We start from the raw sequence: 20012 nt of genomic DNA on the forward strand, positions 1-20012 counted from the left end.
ATGTATTTTGCGAGTCCAAATTGTGGTGAAAGGTTTTATTTGAGATTATTGTTGACTATTATAAGAGGTCCTCAATTATTTGAATGTTTGCGTACAGTAAATGGTGTTTTATGTGAAACATTTAAATTAGCATGTATTTCTCGAGGCCTTTTAGAAGATAATGGCGAATGGGTACCGTGTTTAGAGGAAGCTATAAAAATGAAAACTGGGTATCAATTAAGAAAACTGTTCGTTGTTATTCTCTTGCATTGTTTCCCTTCAAATCCAGATGATTTGTGGAATCAGTTTTCACTTAATATTTGTGATGACCTGGTGCACAAGTTGCGTACAGTATTTGGAATCACGACACCGTCCGAGAATCAAGTCACAGATTATGGTTTATATCTTATAAATAAACTACTTCAACAGTCTGGCAAAGATTTAACTCATTTCAAACCTATGCCTCTTTCAACTGAAAATTGGAATGATCAACCTGGGAATAGATTATTACTAGAGCATAGAATGATTCAACATGAATGTCAGACAGTAGATGTACAAGTTAACGTCGATCGTTTAAATGCTGAACAATCTTCTGCTTATAGGGTCATTTTAAATTCAGTCACCAAAAATAAGGGAAGTGTGTTTTTTTTAAGTGGAGGTGCTGGTACTGGAAAAACATTTTTATACAACTCGATTGCAACCAAATGTCGTAGTATGGGTCATATTGTTATAAGTGTTGTTTCATCTGGAATTGCTTCGTTGTTATTAGTGGGAGGTCGAACTGCACATTCAACATTTTGTATTCCCTTAGATATTTTAGATAATTCGATATGTGGGTTCCGTAAGCAGTCTATCCATGCTGAGTTATTTAGGGAAACTAAGCTAATTATATGGGATGAAGTACCTATGTAACATAGATTTTGTGTGGAAGCAGTTGATCGAACACTTCAGGATATTTGTGATAACAAAAACCCATTTGGTGGTATTACAGTTGTTCTAGGCGGTGACTTTAGGCAAATCTTGCCTGTAATACCAAAAGGAGTTCGTGAACAAATAGTCGGCGCTTCACTAAAACGTTCACCACTTTGGTTGATTATTGTTGTCCTGACATTGAGTCTTAACATGAGGTTAGCTGATTCAGAGCCAGGAAATGTTGATTTTGCAAAATTCTTGGTTGAGGTACTTCCTTACTTCTTCCAACAAACAATTCATTATTTTAATAAATTATGTGTTATTACAAACTTTCAAATGGTTGACATAGTTATATTTTTTTTAGATTGGAACAAACCCGTGTGAAATTGTTCAACTACCACTTATTCACAGGTGTAAGAATCTACCTGAGTTATTGTGTTCAACCTATCCTGGATTGAATATATTAGGTACATCATCTCCAAAGTACTTGACAGAGAGAGCTATTTTATCTCCCCGTAATGATGATGTAGACTTTATTAATTTGGAGGCATTAAAAATATTTCCAGGAGAGGCTATTGTCTATTTAGCCGCTGATAAATTAGTTGAAGAGGGAGAAGAAAATAGGTTTGGAGGAGGTAATTATCCCAATGAGTATTTAAACTCTCTCGATCCTCCAGGATTACCTCCCTTCAAGCTTCAACTAAAAGTTGGTTGTCCAATAATGTCACGAAGAAATCTTGCTCCAAAAGATGGTCTTTGCAACGGAACTAGGTTGATTGTGGTTCGATGTGCTCCACGCATAATTGAAGCTCAAATTATTACCGGAGATAAATCTGGAGATTTAGTTTTCTTGCCTCGAATATCTCTTACAACATCGTCTGTAGACGTTCCTGTTCGGATGACAAGAAGACAATTTCTAATTCGATTGGCTTATGCAATGACAATTAACAAATCTCAAGGACAATCTGTTAAGTTTGTTGGAGTTGATCTGCGGAGTCCAGTTTTTAGCCATGGCCAACTATACGTAGCATTGTCAAGATGCACTGCTTCAAATAGATTACATGTTTTATTACCGGAAACCTCAGAAAACTCAACTACGAATATTGTGTACCCTGAGGTTTTATTATAGCTATAGGTAATCTTTCATGATATTTACTTCTTCTTTTTTTCATTGTACCCAAATTCAACAAGTATTAACTATTTAACTTTCTTTTTCACTAATAGAGTTGGGATCAACAAGTACAAGACTTTGAGAGGCGAAATAAAAGATATATATGGGGAGAATGGAAGCATCGAAACACAGTAAGTGTATATTGCTTATTATTTTAAAGACCTTAAAATCTATCTTTATGTCATCCTAACTATTGCAATGATATAACTTTTCAGATTGTTGTGCATGCTTCACACTGGTCGTCACGGGTGCGTGTAGATACAATTACTTTCTTAAGAGTAATTCGAAGAGCTTACATACCTATTTTGATTGAAAACTACTTTGGCTAAAGTCTTCCAACTCTATGTATTTTTTGATACTTTTTGTATAGAATAGATGATATCTGCAAATGAATGCACATTTCATATAGAAACTACAAAACAATCATACTTTTGTAGAAAGGAACAAACTTTGATGATTGTTTTTGTAGTTTAAATATTTTTTGTTACCATCAACAACTATGTATGTGAAGTTTTATTATGTGAAAGGAAACTATTTTATTTTAATCTATTTATGGCTCTAATCTAACTATTATGACAATCTAGATAATACATTTACATCATTAAGGTTTAGAATACATTGCAGCAGACACTTATTGCGCATCAAGCACAATTGAAACAAACATGTTTGCGTCAGGTTATTCCTAAATTTATATAGATTCCACTTTTGTTATTTTTTGTGAGTTAGCTATCGTGACCTTTGTATTCGTTCATGCTGTAGACATTGACGTCATTATGCGATTTGGAAGAGGTCAACCTTTTACTTCTCCATGTTCCAAATCACACCAAAGGAACATTTTTAAGAGGTCAGTACTTTTCTTAGTCTAAAATTTGGTAATTTTACTAATTAGATATATTCTGAATTTATTTTATTGTGTCCATAACTATTCAAATTGGATATTGCTCAATCGTTCCTTTTAATTGGCAACAATGGTGTACCGTAAAGACGACATCTAGTCGGGTTCTGAGCTCATTCTTTTATCTGTAAGTATTTTTACAAATGCCATTGATTTTATTGTCATATTTAAATGTTTATGTGAATTTTACTACTTCTGTTTACGTGTTGTACCAAATGAGTATTATTGTAGTGAGCATCCTTAGACTGGATCATCTATATTCCTACAAATTCGTATGTTATTGTGTCTTTATTAAAAGTATTAGTTTTTAGGACTATTTTCTCGCTACTTACATGGAACAAGTAGATAACAGTCACACTTGATTCTTTACCGGCTAAGATAGGTTATAGTTACATGCTCCCATTGCAATACCTTTTTAGATAAAGTATGTTGTGTCAGAGTCGTACATCAACTCACTTTCTGGGTAATGATATGGTTACATGCTCTCATTGCAATATTATTACTTTACGTGTTGTTAAGATCTTTCACTATGATGGTTCTACATTGACAGTGTGATGTTATATGTTACTAATTTCTGTGATGTTATTCAGGTACCTTAAACGCGATATTTGGATGAACATGAGATATTTTTCTGAAGAAGACCTGCGACCTCTTTTAATAGTAAGTCCTTATTAGATTTACCTATCAGTGTAGTAAACTGTGAAGTGATATGACGAATAAATACCGAAACATTCATTCAACTGTAACTTATAATCATCCACAATGTACTTGGTCTATAATGCATATAAAAGAACTGTCCGTGCCCCACGGGCACGGGTTACACCCTCGTGATGGAACATGTAGGAGTCCTTCGTATCTTCATACTTATTTATAAGGCTGAAAAGCCGCAATAATGGGGCATGATCGACGAAGAGTCGCGGCAAGCTGTCACAATTAAGAAATGGAACACCGACAGACTTGAACGTGGAAAATAAGATCCCGCGCAAAAGTATAAAGGAAAAGAACAAATCTTTATTAATTCATAAGAAGGATCTATTACAGAAGAAATTACAACAAATGACACCAAAAGACACAACATGCACTTAGGTCTATTACAGAAGAAATTACAAAAAAGAAGAGGGAAACCCGAACCCACAAATGGAAGGTTAAGGGCAAAGAAAAAAACAAAGAAACGTGAGCCACAAAAGCAATCACATGTCCCCGCTGGAAAGGAAATAAAAGGCTACCAGGTACCCCTTTCCAAAAATGCAGTCAAGGCCAGAAGATAACCAAGGACAAAAGAACCCTCTTGGCATCATCACCATGTCCTGAACACCTAAGTTGGAGGAAGTATTGGTAATCCTTACCCTCCTGCGGGCTCAACCAAAACGGCGCGGGAGGTTATCACGACCGTTATGAAGAAACTCGACTTTTATCACGGTCGTTATGAAGAAGCATTCCCCAACCCAGGCACCTGGTATAAACGAACAGAGGCCTCATCTCGGATCCTTGAAGAGAGGAGGAAATGGTAGAGCAACATCAGAAGGGTAAAATCTCTCAAGTCGACTTTCAAAACTTTTAATGGTGAAAAATTGGAAGGCCAAAGCAGGCTGTTTATAGCTAGAGAACCCCTTGAGGCATGAAGAAGGATCATTAAAAGCAAGGACCAAATACACCTCGAAAGACAGTCAGCGGAATAATGACTGGGAGACGTGAACGGCTCAAGAACAGCGGTTACCAATGAAATTTCAGCAGGTTTTGAGGAGACGTGTTTCATCCACCAGACGCGACACTCCACGCGTCTGCGCATGATGAAACAGGTTACCGCGTGGAGTAACCCAAAAGATCAGCGTCGGAAATACGCGATCAGAAAATGAAGTCTATGACATCACCAAATCACGAATGGAAAAGAAATTGATTGCTCTAGCAAAAGATGAACGTGTCTTGGAAAAGCAAACCACACGTCAAAACAAAATACAACCGGTTCAGCTCTGGCAAAGACGACACTTAATCAAAGAAGATATCCGCTTAGTAGATATCAACCATCTCTGGAATATCAACAAAAAGACAGATTGTATTGTTTAGCATCCCTCTTGCTCTTTCTATCAAACAAGCGAGGAAACTCACTTTGGTCGAGCTCAATTACACCGAGCCTCATTTTCTTGGGAGGTTCACAAGACAACCCTGGTCTAGGTAAGACCCAAAGAGCTTCGCGATGCAACTCTGGGACAGGTAATACCCACGACTTCAAACCTTCAAATAAAAAATCCACACGAGTTACTTCTACTCCTTAGTCTCTTTAATTTCAACTAAGGAGTGATGGGAATCATAATGATACATAAAATGTCCAGACGTTGACTAACGCCTGAAGAGTTAAGATCAGACCTGAAGTCTCTTGGATCGACTCGGCCTAAGGCAGCAGGACAGCTAAACACCTGATGGTCCATCATACATTCCTCTAACTGGGAGGTCGTCCAGAAGAAACCAGCTCTCTACAAAACGCACTTGACATGAACAGATCAGCCCTGGGATCTCAAAAGGAATAAGGGGGTTCTCTACGGGTTTGGCCCATATCTTAAACCCAGAATTGGGGAGATAACAGCGCTGCGCGACCTAATGACTCAATCCTGAACTTTCTAGAAAGATCTCAGTCGGCCACACATCTTGAAGTGTTTAAGCCCGATCGAACTCCACGTATCTAAAGGAGGAAACTTCTCCTTTAGAGTCTATCACTCTGGCAAGATATCTACGAAAGTATCCTTGAACTTAGGAACTTTCACTTATCAAATATCCGGGATAGACTCGAAGAGAAACCCTAAATACGCAAAAGAGGTAACTTCCCTTACGGTTTGACAGCCATCGCCTCACCACCGCCACAAATCACAGTCGGCCTAACTTCGCCTATAAAAGGCCCCCCACGTCGTCCTTCTCAAGACACGATCTCTCCACCCGAAAAGATCACAAAATCACTCAGAGTTCCCCAACTCGCCCCCAAAAGGATCGGTCAATATCCATTCTTTTACTGCAAAGAGCACCATGAATGTCTTGAGCGTCGGAGGGGTTTCCGAACCCTTTGCAGGTTTTTCCCTCATTGGGAACTGACGATCAGAAGCATGGAACAAGGAACAAGGAACAAGGAGCTGGGTGATGATGCATAAAATGTCCAGACGTTGACTAACGTCTGAAGAGTCAAAGATCAGACCAGAAGTCTCTTGGAACATCTCGGCTTAAGGTAGCAGGACAGCTAAACCTCTGATGGTCTACCACACATTCCCCTAACTGGGAGGTCGGCCTGAAGAAACCAGCTCTGCACAAAACGCCCTTGACATGGACAGATCAGCCCTGTGATAAGTAAATTCACATATTTTAGTTCTATAACGAACAACTTATAAATAATATGTTTACGAAAATAGAAATTCACAGATATATTTCATTTCCCACCACTAACAGTAATCTTTATAGTTACTTTAATTTCTCTATCTATATTCTTTAGTTTTGATGAGCTTAAGTAAGCCATACACTATCACGTGTAAAGAACAATTTTTTTTTCGTCTTAAATTAAAATAATTTTGAGCTTTTAAATCTGTCTATCTAAATAATCGTGCCGAAGTCACGGGTCATACCTAGTATGGAGTAAAATTTAAGAATATAAATCCTTCATAGGGATTTCAATAAATAATGAAAAGAAAAACAAAAAATGGATCGGACCGGGGTTTGCCCAACCTAGGCTTCTGCTGGATTGGGCCTAGCACGCCGTGTTCAGAATAAAGGTCTAACAAGGATAAAACCCGTGTTGACCTAGCATGTTTTTTGTATGGGCCGGACAAGTCAGGACCCATAACCACCCAAATTACAATCGGGTAGTATAGTCTTGTTACATCTTTTGTCATTTTGGAACGTTTGTTGTCTTTTGTCCTCTTTCTGAAATTTTTCAGACCTGTCTTTGTGAAATCTGGTTGATGTAAAGAATTCACAATATTACTTGCAGAATGGACAGATACACGAATTTGATTAGAACGCTAATCTCTTCTTTGAACTATTAATCCTTTACCTGAGACATCTTTTAAGTTTTTCCCTCTCTCAATTTGTACAATGTAGAATCGAAGAGATTTCATCTCGATTATGGTTGACCTTGCTATTTAGGCATTTCCAATGATTTATTGTATCTTATTTCATTTCATATTTTTATGACTGTTAATTCCATTTTGGCCCCATAAAGATGACCAACTCACCAAAATGGCCCCCTTTTTCATTTTTCCGTCTATTGCTCCGTTAGACGTTAGTGAGGTGGCATTTTCTTTCCATTAATACCCCTACCTATGTTAGCTCAAAATATTTGGAATCTCAAGACTCTTTATAACATGTCAAATCAATTTGCTTTTTTCATTTTTTTTTCTTCTCTCTCTCCAGCTTCACATCAACTCTTTAAATTTCTACTAAACTTTTATCTCTCTTCATTTTAACCAATTTCTATTAAAACTCCAAAACCTCCATTAAAACCACCAAAAGCTTTAGAATGGTTCTTTACATCTTGCATTTGGATTTTTTTTTTGGTTGTTAATTTTGGTCTGCCTTCACTTTTAGTGCTCTCTTTCTTTTATCCTCTCTCATTTTCCCTCTACTTATTTTGGTGAAATTGTAAGAAAATGAGAAACATATATCACATTTATTTACCTTTGATAATCCTAAATTGGATATCAAGAGAGAGAATGTGTAAGGTCATTTAGGAAATGGATTTGACTATGAAGTCTGAAAAAAAATTTTGACTTATAGTGGACTTTGAGCAGACCAAGGAGCATATGCGGTTGCGGTTGGTCGACATCTTAAATTTGAACCATAAGAAGATGATATTATGGATTAAGATTGCATATTTAGTGTTGAAGGTGTGTACACTTATTATTTGATAATGAAAATCAAAGAGCAATAAATTTTCACTTTTTCTCTCTAAAATCTTCGAATTGAGAGTGCAACTTGAACCAGATCAAAGATCATGATCTTCTTTTGTTTGCTACAAATTTCAAGCTTAATCACTAAACAGATACATAAGTCTCTGATATGCATATTGAGTGGAAGTTCTGTAATACAATCTTCGGATATGCATCGTGATTCATGATGATTTTATAATTATCTGTTAAGCCAATAATATTTTCTCTTATATATGAATATTGAGTGGAAGTTCTGTAATACATTCTTCTTTAGTCATTCCTTAGTCTGTTAACTTATGAACATTACTGGCCGAGTTCTTCTCTTTAGCTACGGCAACATAAAGTTCTTATAGAATTAAACACGAATGAGTCTCTGAGTCCTAGTTAAATTATTGAGAGAGTTAAATTCAAAATCATCCATCTGAAACCCACTACCCCAGTTTTCAAATTTATACCTTAATTGAATCATCAACTTTAAGATCCAGCAAATGCTATGGCCTATGGGAACCATAAATGATGGAAAATTAACTTGACCTCCTAGAATTTCTTATCTAAAGTTAGAGATAGAGAAGTTAGAGAGAGAAAGTAAGATATTTCCTTTCTTTGTGAGTTAAGAGTCATGGAAGACTAGAGTGAAGTTAGAGAGAGAAAATATAAGAAAAATGGTAGTCTAGGTGATTTTTTGACAAGTATTAATTAGCTTTGGGAGTTAGGACCTAAAAAGTTTAACCTGACAAAGAAGAAATGGTTAGAGGGGTGAATTTGACAAGAAAGTAACATGTCTCTAACCTCTAACGGAGTAATAGACGGAAAAACGAAAAAGGGGGCCAAATTTGAAGCTGGTCATCTTTAGGGGGCCATTTTACTCAGTTGGTCATCTTTAGGGGGCCAATGGAATTAACCCTTTTTATGATGATATTATTTCGTTAGGAAGTATGATATTAGATACATGCTAGGGCTAACACCCAATTTTAAATATTTTGAGTGCCACATGAAATTTTAGAGAGTTTTTTTTTCGTATTTATTCTTTTCCGTGCAAAATTTATTTGGAGGCTAGTGAATCTTAGAGACCTCAAGCGAAGAACACTATGTTTCTTAAGATATCTATTATGGTCTAAACATTTTTAATACATAAACTAAAAAAAATATTTTCCAAAATCTCTAGAATAACTAATGATATATATCTACTAAAATAGCCATGTCAAACAAAAAAATAAAGTAATTTTAGAGATTTGTATTGGACAAAGGATTATCTTATTTATTAAGAAATAAATTAATTTTATTTTACTAGAATTATTAGACTCAGTATAAGCAGTAACTCAATCAGGTAAAAATATACATTATTAATTAAGAAATCTTTATTGATTTTTTGTTCTATAATCATTACTTTGAGATCGTCCAAGAAATATTTCATTCTTATTATAGATTCGAATGTTATCTAGAATGTTGATACTACTGCTATAAAAACCCACGGACAAGAGAATAAATAATTAGTAACTCAATCAGGTGAAAATATACATTATTAATTAAGAAATCTTTATTGATACTTTTTTTGTTCTATAATCATTACTTTGAGATCGTCCAAGAAATATTTCTTTATTTTTATAGATTTGAATGTTATATATAATGTTGATAGTGTTCTATAAAAACCCACAAACAAGAGAATAACACCATTCAACAATCTCATTAGAAGAAGATAAGAAAGAAAAATAAGCAAAGATGGTTTACCCTCCATGCGAAAGTGTTGGATGTGCTGGTAAGCTCTCAGAATTTCCTATTTAGATGTCTTATGTTAGTTTTAGTTCCTCTATTGTTATAATAAAACGAAAAATCCATGCTGGAATGAACGGTCTAAATTCAACTCATTTTTCATGGCCAGCAATTAAAGGCAATAGACTAGGTTTGACCCACTTCTTCGGGAAATTAATACATTGTTTGTGTAATATGTGAAAGCAATCATCTTCACAATGACTTGATGGATAAATATAAGGGTCCCTAAATATAATATTTCACCGATCATACTACCGTCTCCATGATTCAAGTCTAGTAACTAAGTTATGTGATTCGACAAAGTAAATTATGGTACAAATTTGATATCTGCAAAAGTTTAATTTCTTTTGATATAAATCTCTAATGGCTAATCTCAGATTTCTTTTTTGAAGAGTTTACTCCATTCAGTGGTAACGTATACATCTCTTTACTCGGAAAACTAGATGTTGAATGTTACTGATTAATTGATTGGTAATGCAGTTGCGACGTATTTTCCAGAAGTAGTTGGAATGCCAGGAGTCCAAGCAAAAGCCATCATAGAGAGAAGTCATCCAGAATTAACAGGCGTTATAATATCGAAAGATGATGTCGTGGATAGCGCTCACTGTTGTAATCGCGTTCGGATCTTTGTTAACGATGACGCTAAGAAAACTGTCGCCAAAACTCCTAAAATTGGATAAAAGGACATCAATGGATCATCAAATATTTTATTTCTTTAAATAAACTAGAGTATAAGATCTATTTATTAATAAATTGAGATTATCAATCTAACTTTCTATTAGAATAAAATGAAATTATGTCTCAATAAATAACATAATAGGGGCTGACCCCGGATGCTTTCAGTTTGTGGTCGACCCTTTTTTCGGGCCAAATAGCATTTTTCTAAACTTAATTTGTGGTTCTCCATGTACATGAAAATTGTACCCTCAAGTAATCCCCACTTAAGCTTTAAGGACCTCATCTCTCACAATTGTCACACCTCAGGTCCAACTTGAATTCATTTCACCTCTATATAAAGGACTCCCCTTTGTCCCTCTTGTTTCCTTGGGTTCTCACCGAACATGGTAGTCTAGAATTAAACGTATCATTCTCTCTTCAATGGCTTCTAAACTTGCTAGCACAACCGGATTCCGATGAAACAAGGTTAGCAATCTATAAAAGAAGCTAAAATATTACAGCGTTATCGGACACGAAAATGATAAAGTTAAAGTGTTAAATGGGACGAGTTATCGAGGTCGAAAAGGTAGTCGAAAGCCGTCTTCATCATCAAGTTGCATAGGAAAGATGTTAATAATTGTTGTGAAGTGATGAGACATGAAGTCATGGCACTATGGCAGTTGAACCATATTTCTCTCTTCCAGTGGTGTCTGTCACAAATATACCACCCAATGGATATATTTGATACTTAAAAATATTTTAAAAATGTGGTGGTGGTGGTGGTGGTGGTTGTTTGTAGTGGAGCTAGTGGTGGTGGGTGGTGTTGATGACATTATGTACTATTGTTGTTTAGTGTAGCTAACAACAAATCTTAATACTAATTAATCATGTTGAATTTCAAGAAAAATTAACCAAATATTTTACTATTATTCACCTTGTTTAAATATTTTGGGTATTTCTAACCAAGTAACTATGTGAGGATAATTATTCTCCTTATTATACACATATTTTTCATATAAAAATTAGCTTAACCAAAATCTACTAATAGTTATAAACAACCATTAACGTTTATAAACTCAAATATCCATGGTGGTCCGACACATGAGTCAGATTTTGATGTGGTGACGGGTTTTGAATTTTTGATTGTTGTGATTTATTTATCCTAAAGGTGATTGACGTCTATAAATCAAGTAGATATTTCGGTCATAAAAATAATCACTTGAATCATATGTAAATATTTGGGTTGAGAGCAAAATAAGTTCTATAGGTGAGATTAATGATCGAAAAATTACAATGAAAACTAAAATAACGATTTGTAATATATATGCAATGTACCTTAAAATAATGATAGCACTAAACAAATAGGATCAATATCTATAATTTAAAAAGGTTTTTTTTTTCTTTAAGTATATGACCCCTATTTATTTAGTTATGTTAAGACTACACCCCTGAAAACATTTTTTGTTTAGGCGTTAGCTTCCAAAATCAATTTTCCCGTCAAATAGCTGTTATGTGAGGGGCGTGCGAGTCACATGCTCGATCTCGGACCAAAATGCTCCCGTCCTGATCCCACGGTTGAAAACATTTGGGTTATTTCCCTAATGGCCACCAACTTTGTGACCAGCTTCCCGCCTGGCCCCCTAAATTAGCAAAAATACCCATATGGCCCCCTAGTCGCCGTTACCGTCAGAAAACCGTGAAATCACACATTTCACTTCCGGAAATGCCCTTCCGTGTTGTCAGGCATGCCTGACAACCACTCAGCCCGTCAAATCGTTCATTAAATACCATACGTCATTCAGATTCACCTTCCCCCATGCCCGCCTTTTCTTCCCCATGCCAGCCGTTTCTTGGAAAGACAAGACACCCCTTGGGAGCATAAAAGCGACGAGCCGCCTCCCAGACAACTTGAAATCTGGACTTACGTTGCTGCCTCAGGATCGCCAAGAACTCATCTCCACCTTACAAAGTTGCTATTGTCCTCCGACGGTTCAACTCGGCCAGTTCAAAAATGTTCCTACGAGAAGCCTCAAGATCAGCTTTATCTTTGCCCCTCTGTTGAATCAGAGTAGCTTCTTTCTCTTAGAGAGCCTGAAGTCTTTTCTCCAGAATGGTAACGCAAGCATCAGATTGAGAAGACTGAAGTTCAGCGTTGGCCCTAGATTGCTCCGCCTCCAACTTCCACGAATCCCGCTCGGTAGAGATTATCCTCACATCATTAGATAAGATTTCAGCCTCGACTTTATAGGACAAAGCATCTTTCTCAGCTTTCGCAAGCTGGGACTCCAAACGCCCGATCGAGGATAATTGGGATGCAACATCATGGCTAACCTGATAACTCTAAAAAGAAGGAAAACGCAAAAAAAAAATCAGAAAAGGGAAGAGAAATAGAAAACAAAAAACCAGGAATAGAAATACCTCATTTTGGAAGTGAAGGTTAATATCGTCGATCAAAGAAACCATGCGACGAGAAAGATTTTTGGGCCAGTTGGACATTCTCGCCGTTAAACTCAGGTCCGGCGAAGTTTTCCCTTTATCAGTTGAGAAATGAATACTCGCTCTAGTCTTGGAGGCCACAACCCCATGACCAATCAAGAAAGGAACAGGAGGAGAGGAACTAGCAGGGATCGAAGGAGAAGCTGAACCGACAGGTTCCCTAATAACAACGCCGGCTGAACTCCGACTGACCAAAGATTTGGTACGAGATTTTTTGACACCAGAAGAAGATGGAATATCTTCAGCCTTAGCCCGTTTTCCCAGGAAAGCTAAAAAGAAGAAGAAGGGTAAGAAGATCAGACACACAAAGGAATACCAAAAATAAAAAGAAGAAACATCTCCAACCAAAACTCACCAGGAAGAGAAGGGAGCGTCTGTTGTGATAAAGAGCCTGTAGAACGGCGACGCCTTCAGGAATGAAACCCTCTCTCCCCCTATCCAGAGCGGTAAAAGTTTCAAAACATTTAATGTCTCCCTCATCAGGGATGATTTTTGGGCGTACGTTGGAAGAACCAGGTACACGAACAGCAAAACCATAGTCCTCGGATGAAAGGGAGGGACGAACAAAAAGGAATTTATCCTTATAAACCTTAGGGATATTCGGAGCAGAGAAGAATGGACCGAAACGAGAAGAAAAATAATGCTAGCACCGGTCACTGGACTTAACGGAAAAAATCTTATCAAAAGCATAGAAGCTCGCGTTCTCACCTTGATGAAGGCAGAGGAAGAAAAACGCCATGATAGTCATCAAGACATTGGGGCTCAGTTGGAAGAGTTAAAGCCCATAATGGTTCAGCAGTTTAACAAGAAAGAGCGGGAAAGGAACCACCAACCCCAGGTTGAAGAAGACCACGTAAACACCAACACGAGTAAGACAAATCCTGTCCTCAGGCGAGGGAAGAAGAAGCTCGACAGTAGCCGGAATCGCGTGACTAGCTCGAAGAGTGTCGATGTCTTCTTGAGTCATCTGACTTGTGAAACGATTTTTGCCAGAGAAATCAGCGGTAGGAGGAGGAGTTCGAGCTAACGCGCACCAGGCTAGTAGGAGAAGGACGCGTGGAGATAATCAGTCGGCGTTAGGAAACAATAACATACCCTTTAACCATCGACTAGGGTCATCGATGGTTCACGTTACTCGGCAGATGGCAAAACGATTCAAGAGCTTTAGGAAGAGCGATCGTCCCCCACTCATAAGGAACCACACGTCCACGGTAGCTGTAATACGCAGTAACCTAAAAAGATCAACGCCGAAAACGCGTGACCAGAAGATCAGATTTGTGACGTCATAAAGATCATCTATGGAGAAGAGATTAATTACTTAAGCAGAAGACGAGACGTGACTTGGGAGAACAAACCACATGTCAAGACAAAACATAGCTGGGATGGCGCACTTCTTTCCTTTAGTTTTTCTCCTTTGTTTTTTGTCTTGGAGAAAATTAACCTTCACTTATAGTTAAATTTTGAGTTAACTCCTATATGGCCCCCTACTTTGTGACCAGCTTCAAATATGGCCCCCAAAATTCTGTAAATTCAAATATGGCCCCCTTTTTTGATGTAATTGTCCTAACCATCCTTCCTTTAAATCCTTTTTCAAAATTAAAAATAAAAATAAAATCTTAATTCCACCTCATTTCCCTCTCCACCCACATCTCTCTCCATGTCAATTCTCTCTCTCTCTCCACATCACCTCTCTTTCTAACTCACCTCTCTCTCCAACTCACCTTCATATTCTCCGATTGAAGTTGTCGGCCGGAAATTTTTTTAGCCGGCGACCTCCCCAAAAAATAATTTTTTTTTTCTCTCATCTCTCTCTCTCTAAAAATCCGGCGAAGGGGGTTTCCCTTCGTCGGAGCTGTGAACAGACCAGACTTGGTCTGTTCACGAGAGAGACATGAGAGAAATTTTTTTTTTGAGGTCGCGTACCGGAAAATTTTCCGCCCGGCGACTTCAATCGGAGAAGATGAATGTGAGTTGGGGAGAGAGAGAGGTGAGTTGGAGAGAGAGAGAGGTGAGTTGGAAAGAGAGGTGATGTGGAGAGAGGCAGAGAGTTGACATGAAGAGAGATGTGTGGTTGAGAGGGAAATGAGGTGGAATTAAGATTTTATTTTTATTTTTAATTCTGAAAAAGGATTTAAAGTAAGGGTAGTTAGGGCATTAACTTAAAAATAGCGGGTCATATTTGAATTTAGAGAAATTTGGGGGCCATATTTGAAGCTGGTCACAAAGTAGGGGGCTATATAGGAATTAACTCTTAAATTTTATACAATATTGTAGTTATGCACAACTATGGAACCTTACAAAACTGTAACATTAGTTGCACAATTAGCTTCACTCGCTAAAATTCATGACTAATGGCAGCATCTCATGATAAACAATCCACAAATTTACAAGGAATTTACGAAGTTTCTGGTATCTATTATTAGTAATAAAAGTCATTATGCTAGAAACTACATTTAAAGAACAAAAAACAATAGCAGTCAGGTTCAATGAAATCACACTACCAATTTCAAAAAAAAAAACGCACGACCAAAGAATTAGTCTTGGCCATCCATGGAAGGAAACCTCACTTATTTCCAAAGCTCCCTCTTCTTTTCAGGTACCCTTATCCCTTATCCTCCATCTCTATCATAGTTTTGGTTCAAAAAGGATAAAAAATTGTATCCCTAACAGCTAACTATATATAGTCCAATCAAAGATGGTCCTAACTGTTGATTGAAATTGTGAATTAATAGAACCAAAGCGATTTTTTTCGGTTTAGCCGTCTATATTTATTATTGAAAATGATTTTTTCTAAAGAAGGTTCTCTACCATTTGGCAGGGACACATTAGAAAGCTATTCATTCGAATTGAAAAGTCTACCTATGACTCCTATAAAAGTAATGTCGGAAGCTTTACAAATCGAAACAAAGGTGATAGAAGAGTTATTTGAAGATGGAGTGAAGAGTATGAGAGTGAATTATTATCCACCTTGTCCTCAGCCTGACCTAGTAATGGCCTCAAAAGTCAAACCACACTCTAATTCAGTTGCTCTAACTATTCTCCTTCAACTTCATTAAGTTGAAGGACTACAAGTTCTTAAGGATGGAAAATGGGTTCCTATTAAACCTCTGTCAAATGCTTTATTGTCAACATTGGAGATATTCTTGAGGTATGGATAAAATCATAAAAGAAGCATTTTTTGGAACAACTACTTGTAGAGGAAAAGGTTGTTTTACATTGAATTAAAACAAGAAGATCCAAAAGGTCAAAGGTTCGACCCGTTCGTATTATTAGATTTAATCTAGGAAGAAAATAGAAATATTCAGTCAATACTGAGGGGGCACAGAGATCCACACCCCTCTACCCAAAATATCGATTAATATGAAATAAAACAAGTCTTTCCACGAATTATAAATTTTAGAGAGAACAAGTATTTTATGATATATTATATTTAACAATTAACATATCTAATCATGGTTTAGAATTGTCACTACCAGGTGGAATCAAAACGATATCAGATGCCTATAACAAAAGAGGTGTTACGAGTTATGCATTTCATTTCTGCCCATCAATCATTCTTCACAGACATTTGATCAAACACTTGATGAGCATCTTCAAACCATTATGGTATGAAGCAAATGACAAGAGAAGAAAATAACAAGTTCAATCAAACTCAAAAGACAATATATATATATATATATATATATATAACCTAATTTAAGGCAAAAAACTTATTTAAATTGATGTAACTAACCCTACAATTGATTGAACATCAAATCAGAGTTCTAAACCTGCTGTCAGAAGGTAAAAATTGATGGAAGAGTGATGGAACCAACCTGAATTTGTACTATAATAGCAGCCAAAGCTTGGAATTGAAGTCTATGCCTTGAAGATGATGATGGAGCCCTAAAATTGATTGAGTTGTCCAAAATTAGAGTTCTAAACCTGTAATTAGAAGGTCAAATTGATGGAAGATAGTAGAAACTAACCTGGATTTGTGAACTTAGAACTAAAGATTGCAACTCAAAGGTGTTCAAATGTGATAATGAAGAACCCTAAATTTCATTAACTAACTTGAACTCGTGAGATGATGGAATGAAATCGATTAAGGTTCCTCTTGATCGTGGGACCTGAGATTTTTGCCAAAAAATTTAGAGGGAATTTTCCCGCAAAATTCTCGAATTGGGGACGGGGATTTTCCTTAGTTCTCGGGTTTAGGAAAATCTGACCCTAATAACACTTTTTTTTATGAGTTGTTCCAAAACTAACTTAGTGTTAAACTGCCCCAGATACATAGATTTTAGGGGCAGATGCCTATAAGACTGTCCCAGATGTGCATTTATAGGGGGCACATGCAAAAAGCGTCTGTCCCTAATGAGCATGTTTTTTATTGTGTTACTCCCGACGCTAAGAGTTTTTCGACCTGCTCGGCTATTTCTGCCTGATTGTCTAATGAAACATTCCTTTTCTTTTGCTTCACCGACTTGCTTCCTTCTCTGATGTTTAATTTATGAGTGATGATCCCAGGGTCTATCCCAGGTACTTCGTCAGTCCCGAACGCAATGACGTGGCGCTGTGCTCTCAAAAAATTGGCCAGTTCCGCCTTCTCGTCTTCATCTAGAGTTTTGTTCCAAGTATGAGTTTTGTTGAGCATTTAGCCAAGAATCAAAGTAAGGTCATATCACCAAATTTATAGTATATTAATTACATTATCTTTCTTCTTAGTAATATACTGTTTTATCTTCGGATTGCATTGTGATTAAAATTTGCAGAAGTGGGTGTAACCATTAAAGCATTCTACTTTAAACCTTAGCACAACACGACTCTTTTTTTCTACTTTTGTTGTCAATTTACAATGTTCTCCAAAAAAGAAAAATGCACATCCTTGGCCTTTAAAAACCGAAATCTGCTATAGATCCTCACTTGAAAGTGGGAGCAAAAATGCGGCCGAAAAGTTGACGATTTCAGAGTCAAATCATAACGGCATCGAAAGCAAAGTTCGCCCTCATTATTTGAATCTGATTTTGTTTCTTAAATAACACTTGAAAATCATTGAGTAGTTTTTAGAGTCAAATCATGTTACTTGAATTTAGTTTGTAAGAATACATTATTTGAATCTAATTTTGTACGATTCGGAGTCAAATCATAACGACATCCAGCAAACTCTCTAGACTTTTTGTAAAGCATTTGAGTAGTTTTTAGATTCATATAAACTGTATGTGACATTGAATTAGAAAAAAAAATGCTTCGCTAAATGTTTAGAAGAAAAAAAATGCTTAGCTAAATGTTTAGAAGAAAAAAAAATGCTTAATGAGCATCTTTGTGAGAAGATGAATAAATAAGGATATTAGTATCTCATCAATCCTCTCATAAGAAAAACTTCATATTCTTGAATTCTTTGTCTATTAAAGTTCGCTCCAACTTCGTCGTTTATTGCAATTGTCGCAGGTATCTCTCTTTCTTGATGTAGGGTTTTCAAGGTAGTAGTTCCAGGTAATTTTGGCTAATTTTTTTTTTAAAGTTGTTTTTGTTAAGTTGAATTGTTTTGTTAGTTTTCATAATTGTTTGTGTTAAATTAAATTCTTAAGGTTAAATATGAGTTTCACAGTATATAGTTTTTAGGTTATATTTTGATCATATTATCATTGTTCTTATTTGATTTTATTTGGCAGCTCCTCTCTCTAGAACTTATTGTTCGAATACCCAAACCCCATGCATAACAGTGTTCTTATCGTTATTTGGATCCAACTTTGGAAGAACAGTAGTTGAGTTTCTAGGTCAAGTTCCATTATTAAAATTGCCCAAGGTGTCAAATTCAAACATTATAATAAGTAGTATCGCCATGGCTTCTATTAGTAACTTCTATTAGATCTTCTATTAGAATAAGTAGTATCGCCAGTGCTCTATTAGAAAATACTGTTCCATTATAATAAGTAGTATCGCCAGTGCTCTATTGGAAAATATTATTCCATTATAATAAGTAGTATCGCTAGTGCTCTAAATGTGATTATGTATTGTTTATCCATTTCTTTCAGTAATTTCTATTAGAACTTCCAATACCGAAACCATATCTTCGAGCTCTAACATCGACATATACGTACTTCTTGACGCTTATATAATCAGTTGACGGAATGTATTTGATGATTTTGAAGTTCCTTTGCAGAGTGAGCCATAGCTTTAACGTCTCCTCTATTATGGGTTCTGCATTTCGAACATGTTTTCACTTATGTTATGGAACAGAGCATTTTTTTGTCGAACTTCCAAATTTTAATCCAATTGAAAAGAATTTCAAGATTTTTCTTTAGAACAATCTCTCGGATAGATGAAGAATCTTGGTTTTCGATCTTTTTCTGTTTGTATCAACAATTTAGTCTAATTGCTTGTCTCTTAATCTTTAACGTTGTCACTTCTCTCTCTCTACAGTTAGATGATTCTTTTTCGTTTTTCTCTTTACAGTTTTGGTGAATTTTTGTGTGTTAGGCGATCTCTCTCGCACAACCGGTAGCTGTTCGACCCTCTCTCACACACGCACACAAAACCTTTTTCGCTCTCTCGAAATTGAATATTTGTTGCCTTATTGATGATGAATTTCACTAATTTGACTATGGATTTGATCTATGAATTTAATTCATGGGCACCTTCATGTTTGGCATTTAAACAACTGTATTTTATTCTGGGAGAGAGTTGAATTTGAGTTTACATTGTTTTATTAGTCTTTTGTTTTTTTGCGGTTTGAGTTTCTGTCAATGTTGCTTTGAAACTTATAGTGAAAAACAGTGTGATTAACGAACTCCATTTGATCCTAAAATTGTTACATAGTTGATTTGAAACTTTGCCTATAAATTAATGTCTGTGTATAGAGTTTTTTGTGGGTTAAGAAGTTACATTAACATATAGAAGATCTTATTATTAACATATAGAAGATCTTATTATTCTTTTGACAATAGATCTCTTAACATGGCTGAGAGACAAAGGAAGAGAAATTACTATGGTCTTTTTAAAGACTCGGAGCCAAATCTCTCAATATACGGACAGGTACAATATATGTTTTAGTATAATTGATTTTCACAATTTTGTTTGTTTGTTGGTACTAAAAAATATATATTTTTTCTCTTAAATAGGTTGACTCCCACTTGGATGAAATGGTAATAGAGGTTTATAACAGTTGTAATTAACCAATCTCAATATTATAAGAATTTTTGTACAATGCTACTATATATATATCACAATCTTATGAGAATTTTGTACA

General features: G+C 36.1%; 1 protein-coding gene and 1 long non-coding RNA gene across 2 annotated transcripts; both read left to right on the forward strand.

Annotated features, from left to right (window-relative positions):
- Positions 1-1919, forward strand: LOC147557523 (uncharacterized). Its single transcript, XM_086658883.1, has 4 exons — positions 1-820; positions 914-1158; positions 1256-1783; positions 1893-1919. The coding sequence occupies exons 1-4, from the start codon at positions 1-3 to the stop codon at positions 1917-1919; spliced, it is 1620 nt and encodes a 539-aa protein (XP_086515009.1).
- Positions 1920-9509: 7590 nt separating this feature from the next.
- LOC147557524 (uncharacterized) lies at positions 9510-10402 on the forward strand. The gene is made up of 2 exons (XR_015234050.1): positions 9510-9617; positions 10112-10402. It is a non-coding gene; the product is annotated as an uncharacterized LOC147557524 (long non-coding RNA).
- Positions 10403-20012: the final 9610 nt, after the last annotated feature.

The sequence above is a fragment of the Eschscholzia californica genome, unplaced genomic scaffold, assembly GCF_041429995.1.
Source record: "Eschscholzia californica isolate CP2 unplaced genomic scaffold, dmEscCali1.0.p SCAF_2, whole genome shotgun sequence".
NCBI classification, from domain to species: domain Eukaryota; kingdom Viridiplantae; phylum Streptophyta; class Magnoliopsida; order Ranunculales; family Papaveraceae; genus Eschscholzia; species Eschscholzia californica.